At 44.1% G+C, this 24,103-nt stretch overlaps 1 protein-coding gene across 2 annotated transcripts in view; it reads right to left on the bottom strand.

The window, feature by feature from the left end:
• The window catches only part of LOC139366480 (glutamate receptor, ionotropic, AMPA 1a), a 181,134-nt gene that overhangs the window by 4,907 nt on the left and 152,124 nt on the right, over nucleotides 1-24,103 (bottom strand). The window contains exons 12-14 of one of the 2 annotated variants that reach the window (XM_071103992.1): nucleotides 11,804-12,002; nucleotides 11,343-11,590; nucleotides 4,799-4,913 (exon numbers count right to left, since the gene is read on the bottom strand). In XM_071103992.1, coding sequence (XP_070960093.1) covers nucleotides 4,799-4,913; nucleotides 11,343-11,590; nucleotides 11,804-12,002 — 562 coding nt within the window. Of the gene's footprint in view, nucleotides 1-3,758; nucleotides 3,874-4,798; nucleotides 4,914-11,342; nucleotides 11,591-11,803; nucleotides 12,003-24,103 lie in introns of both variants that reach the window. The other variant, XM_071103991.1, reaches the window with a different exon arrangement.

The raw sequence follows: 24,103 nt of genomic DNA, 5'->3' as shown, positions 1-24,103 counted from the left end.
AACGTTTGACCTCTGTCATTGCCAACAAAGGGTATATAACAAAGTACTGCGATAAACTTTTGTTATTGATCAAATACTTATTTTCCACCATAATTTGCAAATAAATTCATTAAAAATCCTACAATGTGATTTTCTGGATTTTTTTTCTCATTTTGTCTGTCATAGTTGAAGTGTACCTATGATGATACAGGCCTCTCTCGTATTTTTAAGTGGGAGAACGTGCACAATTGGTGGCTGACTAAATACTTTTTTGCCCCACTGTATATCCAGCTAGAACATTAAAGTATATTTATTCTCTATTTCTAACATAAACGCTGGTTATCATTCTGGGGTTGTGGGTTGAGGAGGGTTGAGGCCGTTGCTTCATTCTCAGCGGTGAGAAACCATGCAGGATTAAGACAATCGGATCATTATCAAACTCCCTGATTTAGGGTTTAAGGTTATGTTGGGTGTATGGGGTTGCTAGCCTCGCAAGCTTAATCAATGATGTATGCTTGCAGGAACAGGCAGGCTCGCGAGGCTAAGGGGTTGCAAGGCTGAATAGTATCTGTAGCTTTCATATGTTTTTTGGGGGTGGGGTGTACCTCTCACACCGGAGAGGATAGAGCCAGACCAGGCAAGCTGGTGTGGAGAGGACGTTTTGGGGTGTTTCAGGGCCGGGTCATGTTAGGAGACAGGGGTCAGGGGTTAAAAGTGGTCTGAGCCTTTCACAGGGTCCGTCGGTCAAATCAAAATCACACACTCTCTCTCTCTCTCTCCACACTGACATGCAGGCTGCATCCAGAATGGCATCCTAAGTGCACTGTATAAAGAATTAGGTTGCCATTTCAAACAAACTCAGTACCATCGTGGTTTATGTAGATTCTAGGTCCTTGGGGCTCTGTTCTTTGTTTTCTTCTCTGCCTGTCTGCTTTCAGAGACCACTCTGACAACAGCTATGTGATATTACTCGGTATGTTTCTATTCCCTTGGGTTTATATTGGCTAAATCAGCAGAGTGCACTTTACAATGATGTACTTCAGCATGATGTAGCACTGCCTCTCTTACATGAGGGATGCCTGTGATTTCCCTCCTGTATTACCATGGCTATATCAGCATGATCACCATCATACCTTAGCTTTACATCACTGCAAAACAACCTCACAGATGAGTCGAGGGAAATAAACAGTGAATTTTACGCTCTCTTCAAAGAACACACATGCCTATTGTATTGCTTAGAGGTACTGCGTACAGTGGCTTGCGAAAGTATTCACCCCTCTTGGCATTTTTCCTATTTTGTTGCCTTGCAACCTTGAAATAAAATTGATTTTTGGGGGGTTTGTATCATTTGATTTACACAACATGCCTACCACTTTGAAGATGCAAAATCTTTTTTATTGTGAAACAAACAAGAAATAAGACAAAAAAAACTGAAAACTTGAGTGTGCATAACTCTTCAACCCCCCCAAAGTCAATACATTGTGGAGTCACCTTTTGCAGCAATTACAGCTGCAAGTCTCTTGGGGTATGTCTCTATAAGCTTGGCACATCTAGCCACTGGGATTTTTGCCCATTCTTCAAGGCAAAACTGCTCCAGCTCCTTCAAGTTGGATGGGTTTCGCTGGTGTACAGCAGTCTTTAAGTCATACAACAGATTCTCAATTGGATTGAGGTCTGGGCTTTGACTAGGCCATTCCAAGACATTTAAATGTTTCCCCTTAAACCACTCGAGTGTCGCTTTAGCAGTATGCTTAGGGTTATTTTCCTGCTGGAAGTTGAACCTCTGTCCCAGTCTCAAATCTCCGGAAGACTGAAACAGGTTTCCCTCAAGAATTTCCCTGTATTTAGTGCCATCCATCATTCCTTCAATTCTGACCAGTTTCCCAGTCCCTGCTGATGAAAAACATCCCCACAGAATGATTCTGCTACCACCATGCTTTACCGTGGGGATGGTGTTCTCGGGGTGAAGTGATGTGTTGGGTTTGCGTCAGACATAGCGTTTTCCTTGATGGCCAAAAACCTCGATTTTAGTCTCATCTGACCAGAGTACCTTCTTCCATATGTTTGGGGAGTATCCCAAATTCCTTTTGGCAAACACCAAACATGTTTGCTTATTTTTTTCTGGCCACTCTTCCGTAAAGCCCAGCTCTGTGGAGTGTACAACTTAAAGTGGTCCTATGGACAGATACTCCAATCTCCGCTGTGTAGCTTTGCAGCTACTTCGGGGTTATATTTGGTCTCTTTGTTGCCTTCTGATTAATGCCCTCCTTGCCTGGTCTGTGAGTTTTTGAGAGCAGCCCTCTCTTGGCAGGTTTGTTGTGGTGCAATATTTGTTAAACATTTTTATAATGGATTTAATGGTGCTCTGTAGGATTTTCAAAGTTTTGGATATTTTTTTCTAACCTAACCCTGATCTGATTCTCCACAACTTTGTCCCTGACCTGTTTGGAGAGCTCCTTAGTCTTTATAGTGCCGCTTGCTTGGTGGTGCCCCTTGCTTAGTGGCATTGCAGACTCTGGGGCCTTTCAGAACAGGTGTATATATACTGAGATCATGTGACAGATCATGTGACACTTAGATTGCACACAGGTGGACTTTATTTGACTAATTATGTGACTTCTGAAGGTAATTGCTTCTACACCTGCATTGCTTGCTGTTTGGGGTTTTAGGCTGGGTTTCTGTACAGCACTTTGAGATATCAGTTGATGTACGAAGGGCTATATAAAATAAATTTGATTTGATTTGATTTGAATTGGTTGCACCAGATCTTATTTAGGGAATTCATAGCAAAGGAGGTGAATACATATACACGAACCACTTGTTCTTTTTATTTATTTATTTATTTTTCATTTCACTTCACCAAATTGGACTATTTTGTGTATGTCCATTACATGTAATCCAAATAAAAATCAATTTAAATTACAGGTTGTAATGCAACAAAATAGGACAAATGCCAAGGGGGGCGAATAATTTTGCAAGGCACTGTATGCGGCTGATGTTCTGCAACAAGGAGCAGGCAGCATATGTTCTTGGGTATAACACCATATGACCTCTAGCATGTTTACATTGTTATTTGATTTAACGACCGTAAACCCCATTGTTTCACCTCAACCATCAAGGTTAGTAGTTAATTCACTCATTGGCCTCATTATGGAGAGAACATCAGTGTGGGGAGAGAGAGAGAACAGTGATTGGCTCCCAGAGAGAGAAAGAGAGAGAGAGAAATGGATTTTGAGTCCACCAATCTCAGTCACTATACTAATGAGAACCAGTGGCATGTCTAAGTAGTAAACTGAGAGCGATGGTTTGAGATATCAGGGCTGGTCTGGGAACAGACTTTACATGGCTTCTGTAGTTTCAGACTGGTCTTGGATCAGGGGATTTGAGGAGGATGTGAGGAGTGTTTGGTGTATAAGTACTGGTCTAGGATCAGGGGTTTTGACAAGGATGTGAGGAGTGTTTAGGGTTTAAGGACTGGTCTAGGATCAGGGGTTTTGACAAGGATGTGAGGAGTGTTTAGGGTTTAAGGACTGGTCTATGATCAGGGGTTTTGACAAGGATGTGAAGGATGTGAGGAGTGTTTAGGGTTTAAGGACTGGTCTAGGATCAGGGGTTTTGACAAGGATGTGAGGAGTGTTTAGGGTTTAAGGACTGGTCTAGGATCAGGGGTTTTGACAAGGATGTGAGGAGTGTTTAGGGTTTAAGGACTGGTCTAGGATCAGGGGTTTTATGCGGGTGTATTTGGGGGTATAAGGACTGAGTTATAGTGTGTGACTGACCTTGCGTCCGGAGTCGTTGCTGCCACACTCTCCTTTATCGTACCACCATTTGTTCTTTAGTTTGTCTAAGACGGCCTGCTCATTGAGCTTCAACACGGCTAGGTTTACCGGGATCCTGCATGTACACCACACCACACCCAGGACAGGGCAGGGCCATAACATAAATAACATAGCATAACATATGTTATCTTATGTCAGTCATTCAGAAAAATGTCCAATCATATACCACATCTACGCATCAAGGTTTACTGCAATTTAGCTGTGTAACACTGGTTAGAAGTTGGAAACCTCACACACACGTTCACTCACAGGCAAATACATAAAGTAAACAGGAACATCATCAGGAACATACATGTACATCAGAGTCAAAGTGATATGTGTTAATACTCCATCTCTCCCTACTGTACTGTACGGTAGTAGATGTGTATTACTGTATCACTTTGGGTAACCGGCACACCAGCTGTGAACCCTCTGTTACGGAACACAACACGTCAGAAAAGATTCTGATTGCAGATTCTATTCCCCTTTAAAAGCTGTAGGAGTGTCTAGTTAGTAGGAGGTTCTTGGGGACAGAAATACAAAAAAAAACAATTATGTTCTTTGTGTGTGTGTGTGTGAAGTCTTCAGTGTATCAGCTTGACAGGGATCCTACGCATGAATGCATGCTATCCTTACTTATTCATGAGAACAGGGCAAAATACAAACTGTGCCAATTCCAGACACCCTCCTCCCAGAAGGACTAGAGTAGGTTATCTTGGCTAGAGAGAGAGCATGATGTCACTCTGTAGTTTTAAGTTGGCCCCTACACACAGAGTTGAAGCACTTGTTACCCTTTGTGTTGAAGTCTGGGCCATAGACCTATCCATGGTTAGGAAGAGATAAAATATCATGTGTCTCTCGTGTTTTAATCCCTCCCCCACCCTTCACCCACCATACAGAGTTGTCAGGAAGTGTTGCCATCCAGAGTGTCTGAGCAGCTTTGTGATTGGCCGGTTACCCCCCTGGTGGATCAGCGTGGTTGGTTGAAACAGGGTTCTGACCTTGGAGTCCCCGCCCCCGCTGCCACACTCGCCCTTGTCGTACCACCATTTGTTTTTCAGTTTGTCCAACAGGCCTTGCTCGTTCAGTTTTAACACAGCCAGGTTAACAGGGTTTCTTTAGAACGATAATAGATACAATCATAACTGGGTCAGGAAATAGTACTGTATATTATGGACAGGTATATAAATATGTATTTATGTGATTATAAAGTGAGAGTGATTATGAAAATGTTGGAGCTATATTTTAATAATGATAACTGGGTTAGCATTTGAAAGAGTATATGGACAGGTAGGTAAGTAGTCTGTACACTGGTTATGATTATGAATGTTGAATCGCTAGATTACACCACCTGCTTGGCTAAGCCTATGGCGATGTATGGAGTGAATATACTATGGAGCAGGGTTGATCTTGAGTTTGGACATTCTAAATGCTTGATATACAGTATATTACTTATATATCTCAATGGACAGAAATGCTTGCTGGCCATACTTGAGTCAGGTTTAACCACATAGAGGACAGGGCCTCTTAGAGGAGGGAGAGAGCAGATATCATGGAGAGATGCTTCAGATTTGGAAGCCTACCTGTCTGTCTGTAGATGCTCATGTCTTTTCAATGTTTCCACTATGAAAATGGAGAACTATCACAGTTCCATTCACTTCATACAAATATGCTTAGTTGTTGAGTGTCAAAACTCAATTTAGAGTTTATCTTACTCCTTCCTTAGCTGATAATTTACTCTAGGATAGAAAGATGACCACCAACTAGCTCAGCAAACTCAACTACCACATCCATATCTATAGCACCTCTCTCTCGCTCTCTCTCTCTCTCTCTCTAGACATGGATGTTTATGTGTTCAAGTACAGTATATAATAATTTACCCTGTTGGTGGGTTAGAGGTCGAGTAGATGAGGCGGCAGAGAGCTTGGTGGTGGGTTAGAGGTTAGAGGTCGAGTAGATGAAGCAGCAGAGTGCTTGGTGATGGGTTAGAGGTTAGAGGTCGAGTAGGTGAAGCAGCAGAGTGCTTGGTGATGGGTTAGAGGTTAAAGGTCGAGTAGATGAAGGAGCAGAGTGCTTGGTGGTGGGTTAGAGGTCGAGTAGATGACGCGGCAGAGTGCTTGGTGGTGGGTTAGAGGTTAGAGGTCGAGTAGATGAGGTGGCAGAGTGCTTGGTGGTGGTTTAGAGGTTAGAGGTCGAGTAGATGAGGTGGCAGAGGGCTTGGTGGTGGTTTAGAGGTTAGAGGTCGAGTAGATGAGGTGGCAGAGGGCTTGGTGGTGGTTTAGAGGTCTAGTAGATGAGGTGGCAGAGTGCTTGGTGGTGGGTTAGAGGTTAGAGGTCGAGTAGATGAAGCAGGAGAGTGCATGGTGGTGGGTTAAAGGTTAGAGGTCGAGTAGATGAAGCAGGAGAGTGCTTGGTGGTGGGTTAGAGGTTAGAGGTGGAGTAGATGAGGTGGCAGAGGGCTTGGTGGTGGTTTAGAGGTTAGAGGTCGAGTAGATGACGCGGCAGAGTGCTTGGTGGTGGGTTAGAGGTCGAGTAGATGACGCGGCAGAGGGCTTGGTGGTGGGTTAGAGGTTAGAGGTCGAGTAGATGACGCGGCAGAGGGCTTGGTGGTGGGTTAGAGGTTAGAGGTCGAGTAGATGAGGTGGCAGAGGGCTTGGTGGTGGGTTAGAGGTCGAGTAGATGACGCGGCAGAGTGCTTGGTGGTGGGTTAGAGGTTAGAGGTCGAGTAGATGAGGTGGCAGAGTGCTTGGTGGTGGTTTAGAGGTTAGAGGTCGAGTAGATGAGGTGGCAGAGGGCTTGGTGGGGGTTTAGAGGTTAGAGGTCGAGTAGATGAGGTGGCAGAGGGCTTGGTGGTGGTTTAGAGGTCTAGTAGATGAGGTGGCAGAGTGCTTGGTGGTGGGTTAGAGGTTAGAGGTCGAGTAGATGAGGTGGCAGAGGGCTTGGTGGTGGTTTAGAGGTCTAGTAGATGAGGCGGCAGAGTGCTTGGTGGTGGGTTAGAGGTTAGAGGTCGAGTAGATGAGGTGGCAGAGGGCTTGGTGGTGGTTTAGAGGTCTAGTAGAGGAGGCGGCAGAGTGCTTGGTGGTGGGATGCCGATATAAGGCAGGAATGGGGTTAAAACAGGAGTGGATTTTCCCAACAGCCTTCGTAACTTAAGAAGTATGTTACAATATTTCTAGAATCAAGCCACTTGTCGAACAGCTTGTCGAATCGCTAGATTACACCACCTGCTTGGCTAAGACTATGGCGATATATGGAGTGAATATACTATGGAGCAGAGTTGATCTTGAGTTTGGACTTTCTAAATGCTTGATATACATTATATTACTTATATATCTTGTCGAACAGCAAAGGGCTTCAGCTTCATTTTACAAATGTAATTTGTTAATCCATACCATAAAATATGTAGACTACCAGCAAATATAGATTGTATAATAGTTATTGTCTCACACCTAGTGCAGCTGTGTTGGGGAGATAACATACAACTTGAGTTATCAAGGCTGTAGCAGACCCACCCGAGAACAGTACATTGTACAGTAAACATCAGGGATGGAGCGAGGACAGGGTCAAAACACAACAGTAAACATCAGGGATGGAGCGAGGACAGGGTCAAAACACTACAGTAAACATCAGGGATGGAGCGAGGACAGGGTCAAAACACAACAGTAAACATCAGGGATGGAGCGAGGACAGGGTCAAAACAGAACAGTAAACATCAGGGATGGAGCGAGGACAGGGTCAAAACACAACAGTAAACATCAGGGATGGAGCGAGGGCAAGGTCAAAACACAACAGAAAACATCAGGGATGGAGCGAGGACAGGGTCAAAACACAACAGAAAACATCAGGGATGGAGCGAGGACAGGGTCAAAACACAACAATTCTTCAGGATAACAACAGTAGAGATCCTGTCAAATGAAGAGCTGTTAATGTAGAAATTCTGAGAGAAGAATTCAATCAAACTGGCATCATATCTCATATTGACTGTACTGAAGTAATAGTGCAGAAGGGTTTCAGACACCGTGAGAATATTCAGTAGACTCCCCTCACAGGTATATGCTTAAAGATTCTGAACGTTCCCTGTGTGAGAACAAAGATACTGTCACCAGGCAACACCTCTAAGGCACATTTGATTGAACAGAGCCCTCAGTAAACAAAAAAGGGGGTGATCACTAATTTCTGAATCGGAAAGAGAAGAAATACACATTTTATAATTGTCATGGCTTCATTTGCCCACATCTTGAGTGGCTGGCCAGAACAATGGCATCTCAATGAAGGAGACCATTCAGTCTGAAAATGTCTCAGACTCCCTTACAAAACATTATCTGAGTAATGATCTTCTCTGTCAATACCACCGATCACTCTCAGTGTGTGTGTGTGTGTGTGTGTGTGTGTGTGTGTGTGTGTGTGTGTGTGTGTGTGTGTGAGTGTGTGAATGAGTGAGTGAGTGAGTGAGAGAGAGAGAGAGAGAGAGAGAGAGAGAGAGAGAGAGAGAGAGAGAGAGAGAGAGAGAGAGAGAGAGAGAGAGAGAGAGAGAGAGAGAGAGAGAGAGAGAAATTGAAATGAGAGAAATTCATTGTGAGTAAGGACCTTCGCTTCGTGCAGGCAACCTACTGAGAAAGTCCACTAAATGACTATTCAATGACACTAAATAGGAGACTTCCCTCCCCATAGGAGGCTTCTCATTAAAATAAATGCAATCTCCCCATAGGAGGCTTCTCATTAAAATAAATTGAGATGATTATGGTTGAATTCAAAGATCCACATGACTCCTGCAATCTTTCTGGAACAGAATACATGTATGACATGGACTGTAGTCATGAAAGATGAGGTTAGGCGGGTGTTGTCTGCTTTAGCTGTTATAAAATAATCATTAATAATAATACAAATAATTCCCCCCTCCCGCCCCCCAAAAAACAGTTTTTCTAATCTTTTCACAAATAAAGCCTGACAACATCAGTCTGAGAGAGAAGAGAGGAGAGGAGAACAAAGAGAGGAGAAGAGAGGAGAACAAGGAAGAGAGAAGAGATGAGAGAGGAGAAGAGAGGAGGGAGGAGAAGAGAGGAGAGGAGAACAGAGAGGAGAAGAGAGGAGAACAGGAGAGAGAGAAGAGATGAGAGAGGAGAAGAGAGGAGAAGAGAGGAGGGAGGAGAAGAGAGGAGAAGAGAGGAAGGGGAGAAGAGAGGAGAGGAGAACAGAGGAGAGAGAAGCGAGAAGAGAGAAGAGAGAAGAGAGAAGAGAGAAGAGAGGAGAGAGGAGAAGAGAGGAGAACAGGGGAGAGAGAAGAGAGAAGAGAGAAGAGAGAAGAGAGGAGAAGAGAGGAGAACATGGGGAGAGAGAAGAGATGAGAGAGGAGAAGAGAGGAGATAAGAGAACAGAAGAGAGAAGAGAAGAAAGGAGAGTTGAGGGGAGTAGAGATGAGAGAGGAGAAGAGAGGAGAAGAGATGAGAGAGGAGAAGAGAGGAGAACAGGAGAGAGAGAAGAGATGAGAGAGGAGAAGAGAGGAGAAGAGAGGAGGGAGGAGAAGAGAGGAGAAGAGAGGAAGGGGAGAAGAGAGGAGAGGAGAACAGAGGAGAGAGAAGTGAGAAGAGAGAAGAGAGGAGAGAGGAGAAGAGAGGAGAACAGGGGAGAGAGAAGAGATGAGAGAGGAGAAGAGAAGAAAGGAGAGTTGAGGGGAGTAGAGATGAGAGAGGAGAACAGGGGAGAGAGAAGAGATGAGAGAGGAGAAGAGAGGAGAAGAGAGGAGAACAGGGGAGAGAGAAGAGATGAGAGAGGAGAAGATAGGAGATAAGAGAAAAGAAGAGAGAAGAGAAGAGAAGAAAGGAGAGTTGAGGGGAGTAGAGGAGAGGAGAACAGAGGAGAGAGAAGAGATGCGAGAGGAGAAGAGAGGAGAGAGGAGAAGAGAGGAGAGGAGAACAGAGGAGAGAGAAGAGATGAGAGAGGAGAAGAGAGGAGAGAGGAGAAGAGAGGAGAACAGGGGAGAGAGAAGAGAAGAGAGAACAGAAGAGAGAAGAGAAGAGAGGAGAACAGGGGAGAGAGAAGAGATGAGAGAGGAGAAGAGAGGAGAACAGGGGAGAGAGAAGAGAGGAGAGAACAGAAGAGAAGAGATGAGAGAGGACAAGAGAGGATATAAGAGAACAGAAGAGAGAGGAGAAGAGAAGAAAGGAGAGTTGAGGGGACTAGAGGAGAAGAGAGGAGATAAGAGAACAGAAGAGAGAGGAGAAGAGAAGAAAGGAGAGTTGAGGGGAGTAGAGGAGAAGAGAGGAGATAAGAGAACAGAAGAGAGAGGAGAAGAGAAGAAAGGAGAGTTGAGGGGACTAGAGGAGAAGAGAGGAGATAAGAGAACAGAAGAGAGAGGAGAAGAGAAGAAAGGAGAGTTGAGGGGAGTAGAGGAGAGTAAAGGAAAGCAGAATAAGTGTTTCTGAAGGAGGGAGGAAAGAAAGGGGGGATAAGGCTTCCACAGACCACTTCTGTAAGCACTCAGAGTGCGGTCAGCCTGACCAAGCCCTAGGTGGTGGATGTCAAGGGCTTAGCAAGGCTTTAGCTCGCACAGACACAGAGATATTCAGCTCTGCAGTAGTCATAGAGGTTACACAGACAGAGATATTCAGCTCTGCAGTAGTCATAGAGGTTACACAGACAGAGATATTCAGCTCTGCAGTAGTCATAGAGGTTACACAGACAGAGATATTCAGCTCTGCAGTAGTCATAGAGGTTACACAGACAGAGATATTCAGCTCTGCAGTAGTCATAGAGGTTACACAGACAGAGATATTCAGCTCTGCAGTAGTCATAGAGGTTACACAGACAGAGATATTCAGCTCTGCAGTAGTCATAGAGGTTACACAGACAGAGATATTCAGCTCTGCAGTAGTCATAGAGGTTACACAGACAGAGATATTCAGCTCTGCAGTAGTCATAGAGGTTACACAGACAGAGATATTCAGCTCTACAGTACACAGTTAGAAAAAGTGTTCCAAAAGGTAACCTCTATGTCTACAGTCTCAGAAAAGAAGGTGCTCTCTAGAGCTTAAAATGGTTCTTCGACAGTAGGAGAACCCTTTTGGGTTCCATGTACTGTAGAACCCTCTGTGAAAAGGATTTTACATGGAACCCAAAATGATTCTACATGGAACAACAAAGGGTTCTTCAAAGGGCTCTCCTATGGGGACAGCCAAAGAACCATTTTAGGTTCTAGAGAGCACCTTTGTTTCTAAGATTGTAGTCATAGAGGTCACGTCAAGTTTCCATGGTGAAAATATAGACACCTTTTAACATTAGGTCTTACATGCTGCTTCTGACACCGATAAACCAGTGGGTCATGCAGGGCCAAGTGTTTGATGTTTATAGTGGTACTCTATTCCCTACATAGTCCACTACCTTTGACCACAACCCTGTGGGCCTTGGTCAAAAGTAGTGCACAATATAGGGAAAAGGGTGCCATTTGGGATGCATCCAGTATCTCCATAAATAAAATAAAAACATGCAAAACAAAGATGCCTAAGCCATTTCCAGCTCTGAGGCAGAGGTGCAGCTCCACGTTATTACCTGAGGGGTGAGCCCTTGGGCGTGGCGATACCGTATCCTTTAGAGTCCAGGTTCCCCCCCACCTTCATGGTGTCACAGGGTTTCCTCTGCTCGATGTACTCGTTCATGGTGGACTCTAACAGGTAGGCGTACTTCCCTTTGGACTTCCTGACCCTCATCACTCCCTCGTCTGTGGTCTTCACAAACACTGAGGGGTCGGCCGACTTCATGTACGACCACATCTTCTCAAACACCGCAATCTTAGACCGCTGGGGAGAGAGGAGGGGTTAGGATTGTGTGTGGGGGAGGGGGGATCTGTGTATGTGTGTGTGTGGTGGGGGTGGGGGGGCATCTGTGTGTGTGTGTGTGTGTGTGCGTGTGTGTGTGTGTGTGTGCGTGCGTGCGTGTGCGTGTGTGTGTGTAAACTACATGTACATGCTAGTCAAACAGATGTGTGTCTATGAGTAAACCACAGGTCTCACCCTGAAGAACTCTTTGGTGGAGCCAGCATCCAGAGTTCCGTAGGCGATCTCAGTCTGTTTAGCCAGGTCCTCAGCACTCTCTATGGGGGACACCATCCTCTCCACTGTGAGGAAAGCAGCTAGGTTGGCCGTGTAGGACGAGATGATGATGAGAGTGAAGAACCACCACACGCCACCCACTATCCGCCCTGACAGAGACCTAGAGGGAGAAACAGCCAGAGACAGGTGTTAGAGGCACCTACACCGACACATACAACCCCTAGGATATGTCCAGCTAGACTTGAAGGGGAGAAGGACATAAAGGAGACCTAAATAAATCAAACCATCTGCGTAACTCTCCATTAGGACCTCATTCACATGCTTATACATTATAACAAACCCAACCAAAGCCTCTGCCTTTCACATGACTCTGACCTATCTAGCATCACATGACAGTATCCATCCTCCACCCCGACTCCCTAACAGTACAGCATGTCTCTGTCTGTGTCTCATCATCAGACACCCTGGTTGTGTCCCAAATGAACAACATATTCCCTTCACACAGTAGTCCACTACTTTTGACCAGGGCCCATATTTAGGGAATAGGGTGCCATTTGGGATGCACACCCTGCCTCTCTCATACCGTACTTCCATCAAGGCTCTGGGAGAGCTGTGTTAAATGTGCTGAGACGAGATAACTCAGCATCACAAAGGAAGTACACCACATTCACCTCACCTTAAGGAAGTTACCAGCGTGTTTCACGGAGCCACACACATTCATTGGTGGTGATTAATAATGAGAGGAGGACGAGGAGGCCACTTAGTCACAGCTGTCATTTTGGTATTTGGTATTTATTAGTATCCCTATGAACCGCTGCAAAATCAGCAGCTACCCTTCCTGGGGTCCACATGTAACATGACATAATACATAGTACAGACTATTATAAGTCAAGGACTGAAATACATACATTTAAACACATAGCCTACATATCAGTAGATACACACAATATCTAGGTCTAATACATAGTACAGTGCGAATTACAATACAAAATATATATAATGGCTGTCTCTTCATAGTCCCCTTTGTGCAGTAAGGTGTTCTTTTATCTGTTTTGAAACTGGTTTTATTTCTAGCTTGAGTTACCTGGGGAGGCAGAGTTCCATGTAGTCTTGGCACTATTTAATATTGTGTGTTTCCCAGCCTTTGTTCTGGACCTGGGGACTGTGAAAGACCTCTGGTTGTATGTCTTGTGTTGTACAGATGAAAGTCTGAACTGTGTTCCAACTGCTTGAACAGACAGATCGGTACCTTCAACACATCAATATCTCGCACAAAGACCAATAGTGATGCAGTCAATCTCTCCTCAACTTTGAGCCAGTAGAAACTGACATGCATGTTACTGACACTTTCCTTTTGTACACATCTAAGTGTGATATGTGCTGCTTTTTCTGGACCAACTGCAATTGACCTATGTCCTTCTTTGCCACACATGACCACACAGCTGGGCAGTAGTCCAGGTGCGACAAAACTAGGGCCTGTAGGACCTGTCTGGTCGACTGAGATGTCAAGAAGGCAGAGCAACTCGTTATCATGGACAGACCTCTTCCCATTTTTAGCAACCATTGAGTCTATATTTATTATTTTATTTATTTTAAATTCACCTTTATTTAACCAGGTAGGCCAGTTAGGAACAACTGTGACCTGGCCAAGATAAAGCAAAGCAGTGCGACAAACAACAACACAGAGTTACACATAAACAAATGTACAGTCAATAACACAATAGAAAAATCTATGCACAGTGTGTGCAAATATAGAAGATTAGGGAGGTAAGGCAATAAATAGGCCACAGAGGCAAAATAATTTGAATTTAGCATTAACACTGGAGTGATAGATGCGCAGATGATGATGTGCAAGTAGAGATACTGGGGTGCAAAAGAGCAAGACAATAAATAACAATATGGGGATGAGGTAGTTGGTTGTGCTATTTACAGATTGGCTGTGTACAGGTACAGTGATTGGTAAGCTGCTCTGACAGCTGATGCTTAAAGTTAGAGAGGGAGATATAAGTCTCCAGCTTCAGTGATTTTTGCAATTCATTCCAGTCATTGGCAGCAGAGAACTGGAAGGAAATGTGGCCAAAGGAAGTGTTGGCTTTTGGGATGACCAGTGAAATATACCTGCTCGAGCGCGTGCTATTGGTGGGGGTTGATATGGTGACCAGTGAGCTGACATAAGTCAGGGTTTTACCTAGCAGAGACTTATAGATGACCTGGAGCCAACGGGTTTGGCGACGAAAATGTAACGAGGGCCAGCCAACGAGAGCATACAGGTCGCAGTGGTGGGTAGTATATGGGGTTTGGTGACAAAATGGATGGCACTGTGATAGACTACATCCAGTTTGCTGAGTAGATTTCTGGAGGCTATTTTGTAAATTACATCGCCGAAGTCAAGGATTGGTAGGATAGTCAGTTTTACGAGGGTATGTTTGACATCATGAGTGAAGGAGACTTTGTTGTGAAATAGGAAGCCGATTCTACATTTAATTTTGGATTGGAGATGCTTAAAGTGAGTCTGGAAGGAGAGTTTACAGTCTAACCAGACACCTAGGTAATTGTAGTTGTCCACATATTCTAAGTCAGAACTGTCCAGAGTAGTGATGCTAGTCGGGCAGGCGGGTACGGGCAGCGATCGGTTGAAGAGCATGCATTTAGTTTTACTAGCATTTAGAAGCAGTTGGAGGCCACGGAAGGAGTGTTGTATGGCATTGAAGCTTGTTTGGATGTTTGTTAACACAATGTCCAAAGAAGGGCCAGATGCATACAGAATGGTGTCATCTGCGTAGTGGTGGATCAGAGAATCACCAGCAGTAAGAGCGATACCATTGATATATACAGAGAAAAGAGTCGGCCCGAGAATTGAACACTGTGGCACCCCCATAGAGACTGCCAGAGGTCCGGACAGCAGGCCCTCCGATTTGACACACTGAACTCTATCTGAGAAGTAGTTGGTGAACCAGGCGAGGCAGTCATTTGAGAAACCGAGGCAATTGAGTCTGCCGATAAGAACAGTGATTGACAGAGTCGAAAGCCTTGGCCAGGTCGATGAAGACAGCTGCACAGTACTGTCTTTTATCGATGGCGGTTATGATATCGTTTAGGACCTTTAGCGTGACTGAAGTGCAGTCATGACCAGCTCGGAAAATTGCAGATTGCATAGTGGAGAAGGTAAAGGTGGGATTCGAAATGGTCGGTGATCTGTTTGTTAACTTGGCTTTCAAAGATTTTAGAAAGGCAGGGCAGGATGGATATAGGTCTGTAACAGTTTTGGTCGAGAGTGTCTCCCCCATTGAAGAGTGTGATGACCGTTGCAGGTTTCCAATCTTTGGGCATCTCAGATGATACAAAAGAGAGGTTGAACAGGCTAGTAATAGCCTGTTTTGACCATGACAGCTTACTGTCTGGGGTTACACCCAGCATTTTAGTCTCCTCAACTTGCTCAATAGCCACATGATTCAATAATAGATCTAAACGAGTTTTAGCGTTGAGCAAGTGATTTGACCCAAAAATTATGCTTTTATGTTTTTAGATATTTAACTCCAGCCTATTGCTAGTTACCCATTCTAAGACTGACTGGAGCTTTATGTTACGTGACTCAGTTATTTATTTTACTGTTGCAGCCTACATGTATGCTGTTGAGTTGTCAGCATACATAGACACAGGCTTTATTCAAGCTCAGTGGAAGGTCATTAGTAAAAACAGAAAACAGAAATCATGTCCCTAGCCGGCTGCCCTGCGGTACACCAAACTCAACTGAATTTGCATGAGAGGCTTCCATTAACGAAAACCCTCTGTGTTCTATTAGATAGGTATTTACCATAATTAGGCAGGGGATGCAAATCCATAACACCTACGTTTTTGTCAGCAATAGGTTATGATCAATGACATTAAAAGTTGCACAAAAGTCTAACAAAACAGCTCCCAAAATCTTCTTACTGTCAATTTATTTAACCCAATGATCAGTCATTTGTGTCTGTGCCGAGCATGTTAAGTGCCCTTCCCTGTACACATACTGAAAGTCTGTTGTTCATTTGTTTTCTGTAAAACAACTTTAGATTTGATTAAACACAATAAAAAAAGAAAAAAATAAGTTTGCTAAGCAACAGGCTGATTGATTGGCTGTTTGAACCAATAAATGGTGCTCTGCTATTCTTGGGTAGTGGAATGTCCTTTGTCTCCCTCCATGTCTGGGGGCACACCGTCTTCTAGGCTTAAATTGAAGATGTGGCAAACAGGAGTTGTATTCCGCTACCAACCTCAACAATTGACCATCCAGGTGACCTATGCCGGGTGATTTGTCCTTATTTATAAATAGCAACCATGTTTTCACCTCTTCCACACCCACTTTGTGGAACTCAAATTGCAGTGCTCGTCTTTCATTATTTGGTCCATTATGCATGAATATGAAGGCTCAGCATTTGTTGTTGTTGTTTGCTAATCTTGTCAACAAAAAAAGTTATTAAAGTGGAGGGCAATATCAAAGGATTTTGTTATTATCTTCTGCCTCAATGAAAGTATTCCAGAGCTTTTTACTATCATTCTTTATATAATTGTTATTTGTTCCATAGTATAATTTCTTCTTCTTTTTGTTTAGTTACGGGACTTCTCAAGTTACGGTATGTTTGCCAGTCTACTGTGTTGTCAGACTTATTTGCTATTCCCTTTGCCTCATTGCTCTCAGCTATAGAGTTTATAAATTCATCTATCCATGGGGATTTGGCAGTTCTAACAGTCTTTCTAGATGGGCGCATGCATATCAGTAAGCGGAAGAAGCAATTTCATAAATGCTTCAAGTGCAGCGTCTGGATGTTTCTCATTACACACATCAGACCAACAAATATTTTTCACATCTTTGACATATGAATAATTGCACAACCTCTTGTATGATCGTTTATACACAATTTTAAGTCCAGTCTTTGAAAAATTGTTTTTTGTAAATATATCATCACTATATGCGATGGGTGTGGATACGGCTTTAAAGCAGATTTCTGCAACATTAGTAAAGATGTGATCAATACGCGTGGATGATTTAGTTCCTGTTCTGTTTGTAAATACCCTGGTAGGTTGAGTAACGAGAGTCGGGAAGCAGGTTCAGGGAGTGTTTTAATAAAGTAAACAGAACATAATATAAAACAAGACCCTCGAACAACGCACAGACCAGAAACAGAAACAATGATACCTGGGGAAGGAACCAAAGGGAGTGACATATATAGGGCAGGTAATCAAGGAGGTGATGGAGTCCAGGTGAGTCTGACAACGCGCAGGTGCGTGTAATGATGGTTACAGGTGTGCGCCATAACGAGCAGCCTGGTGACCTAGAGGCCGAAGAGGGAGCACACGTGAATGGTTGACTGATGACTTGAACCAGATTGCAGGCAGTGGTTACAGTTTGGAGCTTATTTTTGAGTGGGCAGCTTGATGATATCAAGTCAATATTTCGGTCATCCAAAATATATACAGTGGGGCAAAAAAGTATTTAGTCAGCCACCAACTGTGCAAGTTCTCCCACTTAAAAAGATGAGAGAGGCCTGTAATTTTCATCATAGGTACACTTCAACTATGACAGACAAAATGAGAAAGAAAATCCAGAAAATCACATTGTAGGACTTTTAATGAATTTATTTGCAAATTATGATTGAAAATAAGTATTTGGTCACCTACAAACAAGCAAGATTTCTGGCTCTCACAGACCTGCAACTTCTTCTTTAAGAGGCTCCTCTGTCCTCCACTCGTTACCTGTATTAATGGCACCTGTTTGAACTTGTTATCAGTATAAAAGACACCTGTCCACAACCTCAAACAGTCACACTCCAAACTCCACTATGGCCAAGAGCAAAGAGCTGTCAAAGGACACCAGAAACAAAATTGTAGACCTGCACCAGGCTGGGAAGACTGAATCTGCAATAGGTAAGCAGCTTGGTTTGAAGAAATCAACTGTGGGAGCAATTATTAGGAAATGGAAGACATACAAGACCGCTAATAATCTCCCTCGATCTGGGGTTCCATGCAAGATCTCACCCTGTGGGGTCAAAATGATCACAAGAACGGTGAGCAAAAATCTCAGAACCACACGAGGGGGACCTAGTGAATGACCTGCAGAGAGCTGGGACCAAAGTAACAAAGCCTACCATCAGTAACACACTACGCCGCCAGGGACTCAAATCCTGCACTGCCAGAAGTGTCGCCCTGCTTAACCCAGTACATGTCCAGGCCCGTCTGAAGTTTGCTAGAGAGCATTTGGATGATCCAGAAGAAGATTGGGAGAATGTCATATGGTCAGATGAAACCAAACTTCTTGGTAAAAACTCAACTCGTCGTGTTTGGAGGACAAAGAATGCTGAGTTGCATCCAAAGAACACCATACCTACTGTGAAGCATGGGGGTGGAAACATCATGCTTTAGGGCTGTTTTTCTGCAAAGGGACCAGGACGACTGATCCGTGTATTGGAAAGAATGAATGGGGCCATGTATCGTGAGATTTTGAGTGAAAACCTCCTTCCATCAGCAAGGGCATTGAAGATGAAACGTGGCTGGGTCTTTCAGCATGAAGGAGTGGCTTCGTAAGAAGCATTTCAAGGTCCTGGAGTGGCCGAGCCAGTCTCCAGATCTCAACCCAATAGAAAATCTTCGGAGGGAGTTGAAAGCCCCAAAACATCACTGCTCTAGAGGAGATCCGCATGGAGGAATGGGCCAAAATACCAGCAACAGTGTGTGAAAACCTTGTGAAGACTTACAGAAAACGTTTGACCTCTGTCATTGCCAACAAAGGGTATATAACAAAGTATTGAGGTAAACTTTTGTTATTGACCAAAAACGTATTTTCCACCATAATTTGCAAATAAATTCATTAAAAATCCTACAATGTGATTTTCTGGATTTTTTTTCTCATTTTGTCTGTCATAGTTGAAGTGTACCTATGATGAAAATTACAGGCCTCTCTCATATTTTTAAGTGGGAGAACTTGCACAATTGGTGGCTGACTAAATATTTTTTTGCCCCAATGTATCTCTCTGTTGATATCACAAACATTATCCAACATTTCACACATATACAGTAGTCCAAATACTGACTTTTAGCACTTTGCGGTCTATAGCAACTTTTTACGATAATAGGCTTTAGGTAAGGCAGATGAACCAGTAGCCATATTACTTCCACATCATCTGACATGAGATGTTCTCTCAGCCTAGCAGGAATATGATTCTGGACAAACATGGTAACACCTCCTCCATTGGCATTTCTATCTGTCCTGTATATTCTATAACCATGTCTGAATCATCCAAGGAATTATCTAAGTGTGTTTCAGAGATGGCCAGAATATGAATAATTTCTGATGTTAATAAGTTGTCAATTTCATGAACCTTGTTTCTCAGGTTACATACAGTATGGTAATATGAGATATCTTTTGTCCTTTTCTTAGTTGCTTGTTTGTTTTTAGTGCTTCTCTGCAAGGATGAGCTGAGGTAGACATGTCAGTGACATTTACATTTGAACATTTGAACCCACACCGTCAGGCTCTTAAACAGTTCGTAATGGCCGTTTCAAAAACCAACCACTGATTTGCTGGAAGCCAATTCCCCCAGGACCTTTCTCTGTTTCTCGGGATCTGTCCGAAAATGGCACCCTATTCCCCTTATAGTGCACTACTTCTGACCAGGGGCCATGTGATAGACCATATAGGGAACAGGGTACCATTTGGGCTGTAGCTCTGTCTCTCTGCCTCAGGAGAGCAATATTGAGCACGGACGATTAAGTGTATCTCTGTTACGTACTATTCTCCTCTCTGGCACATCAGACAGAGAGAGTGCAGGACAGAGAGAGACAGAGAGAGTGCAGGACAGAGAGAGAGACAGAGAGAGTGCAGGACAGAGAGAGACAGAGAGAGTGCAGGACAGAGAGAGAGACAGAGAGAGTGCAGGACAGAGAGAGACAGAGAGAGTGCAGGACAGAGAGCTTTTATGTGCTAAAAAATTAGCTGAAGCAAAAACAAAAAGGATTCCAGGGTTTAGTCTTCCTGCAGTTAGTGAAGAAGAACATGAAAAAGGAAGGAGAGATTGAACAAGAGAAAAAAAACATTTAGGATGCATGAGATAAGATGGGAGGATGATGAAAGAGGAAGAGTTAGAAGGCCTGAGAAAAGAGGGAAAGAAAGGGGTGTATGCAAAAGAGAATAGGGAGAGTGTGTGTGTGTGTGTGTGTGCGTGTGTGTGTGTGTGTGTGTGTGTGTGTCTGTGTGTGTCTGTGTGTGTGTGTGTGTGTATGTGTGTGTGTGTGTGTGTGTGTGTGTGTGTGTGTAGACCTACCACACTGTTAAACCGGTGAACACCTGAGCAGGCTTCAGGCAGAGCAGGAATTGTCTGCCTGTCTGTCTGTCCATCTGTGTCTGTCTTGGTATCATGTATCCATTCCTCTCCATCCCTCGTTCCATGCATGCTCCCATCCCCTGCTTCTCATCTGTCTGTTCGCTTTGACCTATAACTGCCACTGTCCTCCCTCCCTCTCTCTCTCTTTCTCTCTCTCTCTAACCCTCTCACCCTACTCTCTCTCCTTCTCTCTCCCTCCCTCTCTCTCTTTCTCTCTCTAACCCTCTCACCCTACTCTCTCTCTTTCTCTCTCCCTCCCTCTCTCTCTCTTTCTCTCTCTAACCCTCTAACCCTCTCACCCTACTCTCTCTCTTTCTCTCTCTAACCCTCTCACCCTACTCTCTCTCTTTCTCTCTCTAACCCTCTCACCCTACTCTCTCTCTTTCTCTCTCTAACCCTCTCACCCTACTCTCTCTCTTTCTCTCTCTAACCCTCTCAGCCTACTCTCTCTCTTTCTCTCTCTAACCCTCTCACCCTACTCTCTCTCTTTCTCTCTCTAACCCTCTCACCCTACTCTCTCTCTTTCTCTCTCTAACCCTCTCACCCTACTCTCTCACTTTCTCTCTCTAACCCTCTCACCCTACTCTCTCTCTTTCTCTCTCCCTCCCTCTCTCTCTCTTTCTCTCTCTAACCCTCTCACCCTACTCACTCTCTTTTTTCTCCCTCCCTCTCTCTCTCTTTCTCTATCTAACCCTCTCACCCTACTCACTCTCTTTCTCTCTCTAACCCTCTCACCCTACTCACTCTCTTTCTCTCTCTAACCCTCTCACCCTACTCTCTCTCTTTCTCTCTCTAACCCTCTCACCCTACTCTCTCTCTTTCTCTCTCTAACCCGCTCACCCTACTCACTCTCTTTTTTCTCGCTCCCTCTATCTCATCATTTTTTTCTCTCTCTTATCTATGACCAGATTAATTAGTACTAATCACTCATCACTTATCCAACACTGAAACCCCATGTAACCCCATACTGTCCAGCAGCGGTTCTCAAATCTCTAAATATGAAATACTGTAAAGCTATTCAGAAACAGATCTATCTACACCGAACAAAAATATAAACGCAACTTGCTCAAATTTCTAAGATTCTACACAGTTCATATAAGGAAATCAGTCAATTGAAATATATAAATTAGGCCCTAATCTACGGATATCATGACTGGGAATACAGGTATGCATCTTAGTTACCTTAAAAAAAGTAATGGATCAGAAAACCAGTCAGTATCTGGGGTGACCATTTGTCTCATGCAGCATGACACATCTCCTTCTCATAGAGTTAATCAGGCTGTTGATTGTGGCCTGTGGAATGTTGTCCCACTCCTCTTCAATGGCTGTGCGAAGTTGCTGGATATTGGTGGGAACTGGAACACGCTGTCGTACATGTTCAGAGTGTTCCAAACAGGCTCAATGGGTGACATGTCTGGTGAGTATGCAGGCCATGGAATAACTGGGACATTTTCAGCTTCCAGGAATTGTGTAAAAATCATTGCGACATGGGGCCGTGCATTATCATGCTGAAACATGAGGTGATGGCAGTGGATGAATGGCAGGACAACGGGCCTCAGAATCTCATCACGGTATCTTTGAGCACTTAAATTGCCTTCAATAAAATGGAAATGTGTTCTTTGTCCGTAGTTTATACCTACCCTTACCATAACCCCACCACCACCATGGTGCACTCTGTTCACAACGTTGACATCAGCAAACCGCTCATCCATACGACGCCATACACGCTGTCTGCCATCTCCCCAGTACAGGTGAAACCGGGATTCATCTGTGAAGAGCACACTTCTCCAGCGTGCCAGTGGACATCGAAGGTGAGCATTTGCCCGCTTAAGTCGGTTACGATGCCAAACTACACATTTTAGAGTGGCCTTTTATTGTCCCCAGCACAAGGTCCAACTTTGCAATGATTTTTAATCAGCTTATTGATATCTCACACCATTCAGGTGGATGGATTATCTTGGCAAAGGAGAGATAGTCACTAACAGGAATGTAAACAAATTTGTGCACAAAATTTGAGAGAAATATGCTTTTTGTGCATATGGAAACATTTGTGGGATCTTTTATTTCAGCTCAAGAAACATGGGACCAACACTTTACATACTGCGTTTATATTTTTGTTCAGTATATATATAAAAAATGTCATAATAATGAATATTACTAACATATGACTAAACGACTTCTGGCCAAGGGATCTGTGGAATAGGTTTAAAGTGAGTTTTACTGAACAATACAATGTCATATTATTAATCTACAATGTATGTTCTAAACCCTGGGACACATGGGCCTGGGATGCTCACAGGGATATTGGTATCCACAGTACTCTGTTCTAAACCCTGGGACACATGGGCCTGGGATGCTCACAGGGATATTGGTATCCACAGTACTCTGTTCTAAACCCTGGGACACATAGGCCTGGGATGCTCACAGGGATATTGGTATCCATAGTACTCTGTTCTTAACCCTGGGCAACATGGGCCTGGGATGCTCACAGGGATATTGGTATCCACAGTACTCTGTTCTTAACCCTGGGCAACATGGGCCTGGGATGCTCACAGGGATATTGGTATCCACAGTACTTTGTTCTTAACCCTGGGACACATGGGCCTGGGATGCTCACAGGGATATTGGTATCCACAGTACTCTGTTCTTAACCCTGGGCAACATGGGCCTGGGATGCTCACAGGGATATTGGTATCCACAGTACTCTGTTCTAAACCCTGGGCAACATGGGCCTGGGATGCTCACAGGGATATTGGTATCCACAGTACTCTGTTCTAAACCCTGGGACACATGGGCCTGGGATGCTCACAGGGATATTGGTATCCACAGTACTCTGTTCTTAACCCTGGGCAACATGGGCCTGGGATGCTCACAGGGATATTGGTATCCACAGTACTCTGTTCTTAACCCTGGGCAACATGGGCCTGGGATGCTCACAGGGATATTGGTATCCACAGTACTCTGTTCTTAACCCTGGGCAACATGGGCCTGGGATCCTCACATGAATATTGGTATCCACAGTACTCTGTTCTTAACCCTGGGCAACATGGGCCTGGGATGCTCACAGGGATATTGGTATCCACAGTACTCTGTTCTTAACCCTGGGCAACATGAGCCTGGGATCCTCACATGAATATTGGTATCCACAGTACTCTGTTCTTAACCCTGGGCAACATGGGCCTGGGATGCTCACAGGGATATTGGTACCCACAGTACTCTGTTCTAAACCCTGGGCAACATGGGCCTGGGATGCTCACAGGGATATTGGTATCCACAGTACTCTGTTCTTAACCCTGGGCAACATGGGCCTGGGATCCTCACATGAATATTGGTATCCACAGTACTCTGTTCTTAACCCTGGGCAACATGGGCCTGGGATGCTCACAGGGATATTGGTATCCACAGTACTCTGTTCTTAACCCTGGGCAACATGGGCCTGGGATCCTCACATGAATATTGGTATCCACAGTACTCTGTTCTTAACCCTGGGCAACATGGGCCTGGGATGCTCACAGGGATATTAGTATCCATATATATTATATATTATAAAGGTTATGTTAATATGGAACAGGAATGGGATGCTTGCCAGAGAAGGACCAGAATCAGGCGTGGCGAGTCACTGCTTCCAGCAACCAAATCAAAGCCCTCTCTAACCCTCTTAACTCCCCAGCTCAGAGTGGATCTAGTGTAGCTAACTGAACTGCTCAACTCCCTGTAAAATTCCCCTGACTAACTTCTATTCCATATGCTAATTAGCATGACTAAAGATTTTAGTGAGTGTAAGGAATGAGTCTGTAATGACCACATTACAATGTATTAGGATTTACACTGCTGGAAAAGAGGGACACAACCTTAATAATGTTCTGATTCCAGACCAATCAGAAACATCTGAATAAATGAGATA

The sequence above is a fragment of the Oncorhynchus clarkii genome, chromosome 14 (genome assembly GCF_045791955.1).
Source record: "Oncorhynchus clarkii lewisi isolate Uvic-CL-2024 chromosome 14, UVic_Ocla_1.0, whole genome shotgun sequence".
Classification (NCBI taxonomy): domain Eukaryota; kingdom Metazoa; phylum Chordata; class Actinopteri; order Salmoniformes; family Salmonidae; genus Oncorhynchus; species Oncorhynchus clarkii.
The sequence above is the reverse complement of the archived record's forward strand: the minus strand, read 5'-3'. Positions and strand labels throughout refer to the sequence as shown.